This window comes from Elephantulus edwardii, unplaced genomic scaffold, assembly GCF_000299155.1.
Source record: "Elephantulus edwardii isolate Elephantulus edwardi_28Jun2011 unplaced genomic scaffold, EleEdw1.0 scaffold00070, whole genome shotgun sequence".
Taxonomy (NCBI): Eukaryota; Metazoa; Chordata; class Mammalia; order Macroscelidea; family Macroscelididae; genus Elephantulus; species Elephantulus edwardii.
Window position 1 is genome coordinate 13,733,819 of NW_006399820.1, and position 8,380 is coordinate 13,742,198.

At 45.3% G+C, this 8,380-nt stretch overlaps 1 protein-coding gene across 1 annotated transcript; it reads left to right on the top strand.

Moving 5' to 3' along the window:
* Window positions 1-8,094, top strand: NHLRC1 (NHL repeat containing E3 ubiquitin protein ligase 1). The gene is made up of 2 exons (XM_006888690.1): window positions 1-5; window positions 6,870-8,094. Exons 1-2 carry the CDS (start codon window positions 1-3, stop codon window positions 8,092-8,094), a joined length of 1,230 nt encoding a protein of 409 aa, XP_006888752.1.
* Window positions 8,095-8,380: the final 286 nt, after the last annotated feature.

Below are 8,380 nucleotides of genomic sequence, written 5' to 3' on the forward strand. Positions count from 1 at the left end.
ATGAGGTGAGTTGCCTAGTGGTAAGAAGCTGCCCTGCAATCCCAAAGACACACAGTTTGAATCGACCAACTGCTCCATGGGAGAATGATGGGCAATCTCCTCCTGTCTATTAACTGCCTCTGAAAACCTGCTGGAGAGTCAGCTAAAGATCGTTTCCAAATCATTGGTATTCAATAACAAAAAGAAATTAGATAAATTGTCAGAACAGAGGGCTAAAAAGACAAGATACCTGGTCCCAGGGGATAAGGGGACAGGGGTCAAAGTTGGACGTGGCTCCACAGGGCCAGGTCCGAGTCCAAAGAATCCAAAGAAGATGGAAATTCCTCTGGTTGGGTGGCCCTGGAAATGCAAATCTAATCCACCCACTTCAAGTTGGCAAAGGTGACAGTTGTTTTGCTTCTGTTGCCTGCACAAAATCATGCTAAACCCCCTATTTTCTCCCCACCCTAAATAATTCTTGAACTAACTCTAGATTTACATGTAGTTAAATAACACTGTGCACCACCACCTTGCAATGTAACATCTTACACTAAGTCTTTCAATGTAACAACTAGTATGTACCACAGATTCAACCTGCAGATCTGTCAGATTTTGTCCAGCTTAATTTCTGATGTGTGTGTGTTTCAAGTCAACCTCATAACAATAAGCCTTTCTCAATGTACATGAGATGTTAGTAAAACAATTAAACCCCTTTACATCTCTATGGCTTCTCCATTTCACCTATGATTCAAGATGCCTCTTCCCCAGTTATAAAGAACTCCATCTCTTTAAGAACAATAATTTTACCTCCTGTGTAAATTGATGTAAGTTTTATTGTGGTAAAGAGCTATATAATAAAAAGTTCACCTTTTTAGCTCATTTTTTAATGTAAAGTCAATGATGTTAATTCCTTTCACCATATTTTATATTCCTAAAAAACTTCTCACATCACCCCAAACAGAAACGCAGAAGGACAATAGTTCTTCTCTCCTCTTCCCCCATCCCCACCCTTATTGTTGTAGAAACCAACTCCACACTGACCTTCCAGCAGGTTTTCAGAGGCAGTAAATCACGTTAAGAGATTATCCATCTTCTCTCACAGAGCAGTTGGTGAATTTGAACACTATCCCTTTGAATTGTTAGCACAACTCCTTACCATTAAAACCAGCAGAGCTCCCTGTTGGTTTTGTTGTGTGCCACCGAGTTGGAACCGATCCATAGCTGATCCAGTAAATTACATGAGAGAAGACTGCCCATCTTTCTCCCATAGAGCAGCTGATGGATTCAAACTGCATGCCTTTGAGTTGGCAGCACAACTCTTTCCCACTAAGCCACCAGAGCTCCCTTTCTGTCTCTGTTTACCTAATTTAGATGTTTCATCTAAGTGGAGCTCTAAATTATGAAATATTCAACCCTAGCCTACCCCAGAGGGAGATGCACTGCTAATCCAGAGTCTGGCAATTTGAATCCACCAGTGACTCCACAGAAGAAAGATAGCCAATCTCCTTCTATTCTCTTCTATTGACCACCTCAGAAAACCAGTGGAGGGTCAGCTATAAGTTGGTTCTGATTCAACAATGAGTTTGAGTTTGTTTTGTTTTTCAACATTATCTTTCAAATGAGCTCTGATGGCATAGTGGGTTACACATTGTGCTGCTAACTGAAAGGTGAGTGGTTTGACCTCACCTGCTGTTCTAAGGAAGATGGGAAGTCTCCTGTAGAGATTTACAGCCTCAGAAGCTGGACACAGTTGCCATAAACAGGAACTGACTCCATTGCTTTGTGATGGGAAATTATTCTCATATCTAGCTGTGTAATTGTGTGTGTGGATCTCAGAATAACACAATGCTATATTTCCATATTTAAATTTGTCGTTTATTATGTATTATATCACTGCACTCCCCCAAATTATGCATTAAACTCTTATCCCAACCCTATATTTGTGAATATAGTCCTACTAAGAAATGGTTTTGTCTTTGTAATGTTAATTAAGGGAGCTCTGGTAGCCTAGTGGTAAGAAGCTGCACTTGCAATCCTGAAAGCAGCCGGTTTGAGGCCTCCAGCTGCTCCGCAATCTCCTTTGCAATTAACTATCTCTGAAAACCCACAGAAGGGTCAGCTATGGGTCAGTTCTGACTCTATTAACACAACCACAACAACAGCAACAATGTTAATTAGATCATACCCTAATAGGAGGGGTCCTAAGTCTAATCACTTAGAGATTACTAAAAAGCCAGAGTAGACATAGAGATGTACACAGAGGAGAGGAAGACCTTCCTTGGGACCCTCATCTACAGGCTGAAGAGGCAAAGAGCTCAGAGAAATACCAACAAAGAAGAAACAGAGTTGACCAGGACCCTGAATTGAACTTTTAACTTCCAGAATGGTAAGTATTAAAATTTCTGTCCTTGAAAAGACATTTGTGGTTCTTTTCATCATAGCCGCCCTAGGAGACACCACCAAACACCACAATTTACAACCATTTTCCACCAGGTGGTTCTGACTCAGAACAACACATGCATTCAGAACAAAACGGCTCTGTAGGGTTTTGTTTGGAGTTTTTGGCAATAGATTCTTCACAAAGCCATAAGCTTGATTATTTTTTTTCCCCTCTAACAATTTTATTGCTCTTTGGGAGGAAGCTTACCCAGAGACTTGATTTCCCATTCAACAATTCATATTCCTGTGCCTGCAATGGGTCAACACTCTCCCATTTCCACCCTGCCTTCCTCATTTTCATGCCTCTAGTTTTCCTTCCCCTCTTTACTCCAGCACCTTCATATTTGGGGAAAATTCACAGGATTTCTTGGCAGTTCTGTCAGTTATTCGGTACCTTCGAGTCAAATACAGCTCTATGATAAACGACCCTATGAAGAATGGATCAAAATCCTGCCCTATTCTGTGACATCCTCATTGTTTCTGCTATCCTTGGTGAGCCCATTGTTACAGTCATTATGTCAGTGCACAGTGTTGAGAGGTTCTTCTCTCCTTTGCTGACCTCACCTTTCCAAGCTTGGTGTCTTTTTCTAAGGACTGGCCCCTTCTAACACCACACCCAAATAATGAGATGAATTTCACCAATGTTGCCTCAAAGGAGCACCCAGATTGCACTTTCTCCAAGACGTATCTGTTTGTCCTAGTGGCAGTCCACGGGATATTCAGTACTCTTCACCAGAACCAAAACTCAAAGCCATCAACTCTTCTTCTTCATCCTCATTCATTGTCCAACTTTGAGATTCATAGCAAGTAATTGAAAAGACCATGACTTAGATCATGCACACCTTAGTCTTTAAACTGACATCACAGCTTTTAAGCACTTTGGAGAATTCCTTAACAACAGATATTCCCAATGTAACACGTCTTTTTCTTTTTTGACTGCTGGTACCAAGCATTTGCCAGTGTTGATTGTGGATCCAAGCAAGATGAAATTACTAACAATTTTAAGTTTCCCCCACCATCTATCATGTTTTCAAGAGTCCAATGTTGATTACGTTAATTAAAGCTACAACCTCCAATATAGATTACATTTCAATACCAAGACAACAAAAATCCTCTGTAGGCCAACAGGCTGTAGTCTTAATATAATCAACAGCATTTTCTACCATAGTACCTCAGGTAAGTTCAAATTACCAGCATTTACGTTAGCAGTACAGTGGAAACCCTCTATGCCACCTGAGAAACTTAAGGTACTATTGGGCTCTTGAAAAGCCAATCATTAGGGAAGATTGATGTATGTGCCACAGCACTTTCCAAACTGCTACTAACTGCCAAGTAGAAGTGTGGGCACCAGGAATGCCCTTGAGCATGAAAGGTTTATTGCAACTTTTACTGGGTCGTCTGGCTAAGAACCCAGTGCTCTGAGTCTGTGCTTTTTTCAGGGGGCAGGGTTATGCTGGAATCCTAATTACAAAACAGCAGTGGGGTGCAATTCTACAGGGTGCCCCATTGGGGCAGCAAAGGATCAAAAAGAGGAAGGTAGGCAAGTTAAGGAGAGAGCAGAGCTGAGCTCCCCACCCCCTCCCTCCTGAGTCATGCAGGCTGGCACTGAGTCCTGCAGACCTGAAGCTCAATCACAGTTAAGCAATAACCTGGCGACCCGGGATCAGCTTTCAAACAATTTGGGGCACAGACAAATTACAAGCAAGGCAAGGATCAATGAAGTCAATCTGGAAGAGTCTTGAGAGGCAAAAAATATTGTTGTGCCAACTTGGTCTGGATCTAAACTGTTCCATTTGGTGCTGGCAGCAGTTACTGGCATGAGATGAGTCTCAATTTAGATGTGCTACAAGTATGAAAAATGCAAAAGACAAAGAATACCTAGTTTTTTAAAAGTTAAAGTTGTTGCTGTTATGTGCCATTGAGTCGCTTGCGACTCATAGCGACCCTATGTACAACAGCTCTAAACTCTGCTCTGTCCTGTGCCAATCTCATTGTCTCTGACACATTCATCCTGATTGCTCCAGTGACCAAATCAATCCACCTGCCAGAGGGCCTTTCCCTCCTGCGCCTGCCCTCCACCCTCCCAAGCATGATGTCCCTCTCCAAGGACTGGTCTCTCCTTACAACATGACCAAAGTATGTCAGACAAAGCCTCAGAATTCTTGCCTCCAAGGAGCCACCCGGTTTAACCCTCTCTAGGATGAATCTGTTTGTTCTCTTAGCAGTCCATGGTATCCTCAGCACTCTTCTGCAACACCAAAGCTCAAAAGCATCAATTCTCCTTCTATCCTCCCTAGTTATTGTCCAGCTCTCTGACGTGTAACAAGTGATTGCAAAGGCCATGGCATGTACCAGACACACCTTAGTCTCCAGAGACACACCATTGCTCTTCAGTACTTTAGAAAGGTCCCTAACAGCAGACTTTCCCATTGCAATATGTCTTTCAATTTCTTGGCTGCTGGTGCCAAGAGTGTTGATTGTGGAGCCAAGTAAACTAAAGCTGTGAACAAGCTCAATCTCTTCACCATCCATCCTGATGCTGCCAGTTGGTCCAGTGGTGAGAATCTTTGTCTTCTTGACATTGGGCTTCAATCCATATTGAAGGCTGCAGTCCTTGACCCTCTGCAGCAAGTGCTTCAGGTCCTCCTCAGTTTCAGCAAGCAGGGTTGTGTCATCTGCATAACTCAAATTTTTGATAGATCTTCCACCAATCCTGATGCTACATTTCCCCTCATAGAGCCCAGCCTCCCGGATAATCTGTTCTGCATACAGGTTGAAAAGGTATGGAGACAGGACACATCCCTGGCATATGCCATTCCCAATTATGAACCATGCAGTGTTTCCTTGCTCTGTTCTGACGACTGCCTCTTGGTTCATGTATAAGTTTCACATTAACACAATCAAGTGTTCTGGGATTCCCATTCTTCTCAGAGTCAGCAACAGTTTGTTATGGTCCACACGGTCAAACGCCTTTGCATAATCAATGAAGCACAGATAGACATTCCTCTGGTACTCCCTGCTTTCAGCCAAGATTCATCTAACATCAGCTACAATATCCCTAGCACCACAACCCCATCTAAACCCAGCCTGGACTTCTGTCAGTTCTCTGCTGCTGTGTTATTTCAGTCGTTTTTGGATAATCTTCAGCAGAATCTTGTTTGCATGTGAAAGCAACAATATTGTTCTATAGCTCCACACTCTGTTGGATCACCTTTCTTTGGAATGGGAACAAATATAGATCTCTTCCAGTCAGTTGGCCAAGTGGTTGTTCTCCAGATTTCTTGACACAACTTGGTGAGCACGGGCAGCATCTGTTAGCTGAAATATGTCAACTGATATGCCATCTATTCCTGGGGCCTTATTTTTTGCTATTTCCTTCAAAATGAAAGTAAAGTACCTAAATAATTTTTGAATGGTGATTACATGTTGAAATTATAATCTCTAGGATATTTTGGATTAGATATAAAATACACAATTATAAACATGCATTGATTCATTGACTACCACATTGGGGTCTAATGTGACAGAAAGTGTGAGGATGGTGCAGGATAGGACAGGGTTCAGATCTGCTGTTCATAGGGTTGCTATGGGCCATGCTCAATTTGATGGCAAGCAACAACAACAACAAACTTTTAAGGATAAAATGCGTACTGTTGAAGGTGCTTTCAAATAAACTAGGAAGTGGAATGCACTGAGGCACACACAAAACAAGACTGCTAATTCCTGGAATTGGGTGATAGCTAAAGCATCTACTTCACTATTTTTGAGAATGGCCTGTTCTTCTGCATATTTCAGCCTCTGCTTCCTCTTCCAGCTGATGAACTGCTATAACCTAACAAACGCCAGCTCATTGCTGTTGAGTTGGAGCCAACTCAGTGAGTTTTCAGAGGTTGTAAATGCATAGGAAAAGATGGCACATATTTCTTCCTCTGATCAGCTGATAGCTTCAAACGGACCGCCTGTAGGTAGACTGCCCAACTTCTTACTACAGCCACCAGACCTCCTTTACTTGTACAATAATTGAAGATTTAAATTCTTGGAGTGCAGGAATTTAATGATTCTTACTGATAGGAGATATTCATGATCCGTGTAGAGGATGTTCTTGTGTTCATGATATGTCTAATCATAACAGCTTCAGTGCCAAGGTTACTATTTCAAAACGTGGCCACAATTTTGGGATAATATGCCACCTAGAGGTGGTTGTTGTTAGGTGCCGTAGAGTTAAGTACAACCTTAACCCTTTGGTATCCTGTGCCATCCAGTCCATTGCTGCAACTACTGTGTCAGTTCACCTGGCTGAAGGTCTTCCTCTCTTTCACTGTCCCTCCACCTTTCAAAGCATGAGGGCCCTTTCTAATAAATAGCGGCCACCAGGGGGCAGCAGGCGGCGGCCAATCGGCCGGCGAGCGGCGTCTGACGTCAGGGGCGCGCTGCCTGTGACGGTGCCCGAGCGCCGCGTGGGGGCGGTGTCCGGGCTGGCGGCGGCGCGCGGGGGATGCCGGGGGCGCGCGATGTGGGCAGCCGCTGCGGGAGCTGGTGCGCGAGGCCGAGATCAGCCTGCTCGAGTGCAAGGTGTGCTTTGAGAGGTTCGGCCCCGGCCAGCAGCGGCGCCCGCGCAACCTACCCTGCGGCCACGTGGTCTGCCTGGCCTGCGTGGCCGCGCTGGCGCACCCGCGGACTCTGGCCCTCGAGTGCCCCTTCTGCCGGCGAGGCTGCCGGGGCAGTGACACTAGCGACTGCCTGCCGGTCCTGCACCTCTTGGAGCTGCTGAGCCCCGCGCTGCCCCCGGCTCCAGCCACCTCTCCTGCCGTTCCCTGCGCTCCCGGAACGCTCACCTGCCGGCATGCCTTTGGTGGCTGGGGGACCCTGGTCAACCCCACCGGGCTGGCGCTGTGTCGCAAGACGGGGCGCATCGTGGTGGTGCACGACGGCCAGAGACGGGTCAAGGTCTTTGACTCCGAGGGAGGATGTGCCCATCAGTTTGGAGAGAAAGGGGAGTCTGCCCAAGACATTCGATACCCACTCGATGTCACCGTCACCAACGACTGCCACGTGGTTGTCAGCGACGCGGGCGACCGCTCCATCAAAGTCTTTGATTTTTTTGGCCATGTCAAACTCCTCATTGGAGGCCAGTTCTCGTTACCTTGGGGCGTGGATACCACACCCCAAAATGAGATCCTGGTAACTGATGCAGAGGCAGGCTCCCTGCACATCCTGAAAGTCGATTTTCCAGAAGGGAATCTCCGCAGAATTGAGAAGATGTGTGCCCATCTGTGCAGTCCCCGGGGGGTGGCGGTGTCTTGGCACACTGGAGCCATTGCCGTCCTTGAGCACCCCCCTGCTGCAGAGGGGACCCAAACGTGCAGCACCAGGGTGAAGGTGTTTAGTGCAACTATGCAGTTCATTGGCCAAGTGGATTCCTTTGGGCTGAGCCTCTTCTTTCCTTCTAAAATAACTGCCTCTGCTGTTACCTTTGATCCCCAGGGCAATGTGATTGTTACCGATACCTCCAGTCAGGCTGTCTTGTGCTTAGGAAAACCTGAGGAATTTCCTGGGCTGAAGCCCCTCATCACTCAAGATCTTTCCCATCCCGTGGCCCTGGTCTACACCAAGGAGAATTCCCTGCTCGTGCTGGACACCGCTGCCCATTCTGTCAAAGTCTTTAAGGCTTACTGAGGGTGATGTTGTGAAGGGGCCTGCATTTAGAAGCCTTGGTAGTTAGCGCTGGACAAATCACTTAATCTTATCCAAGATGAAAAATTGTAACTGCATACAGATTTACTGAGGTTGTGGCATCCAGTAAATAATAATTACAAGTACCATTTCTTGAATATGTACTCCCTGTACTAAGAGGTTTACAAACAAGAATTCATTTAATCTTTGTTAATAAAACCTTAAACCCATTGCTTTTTAGTTGGAAGGCTCATAACTAACTATGAGGCTGTAAATTGCACCAGAGTAG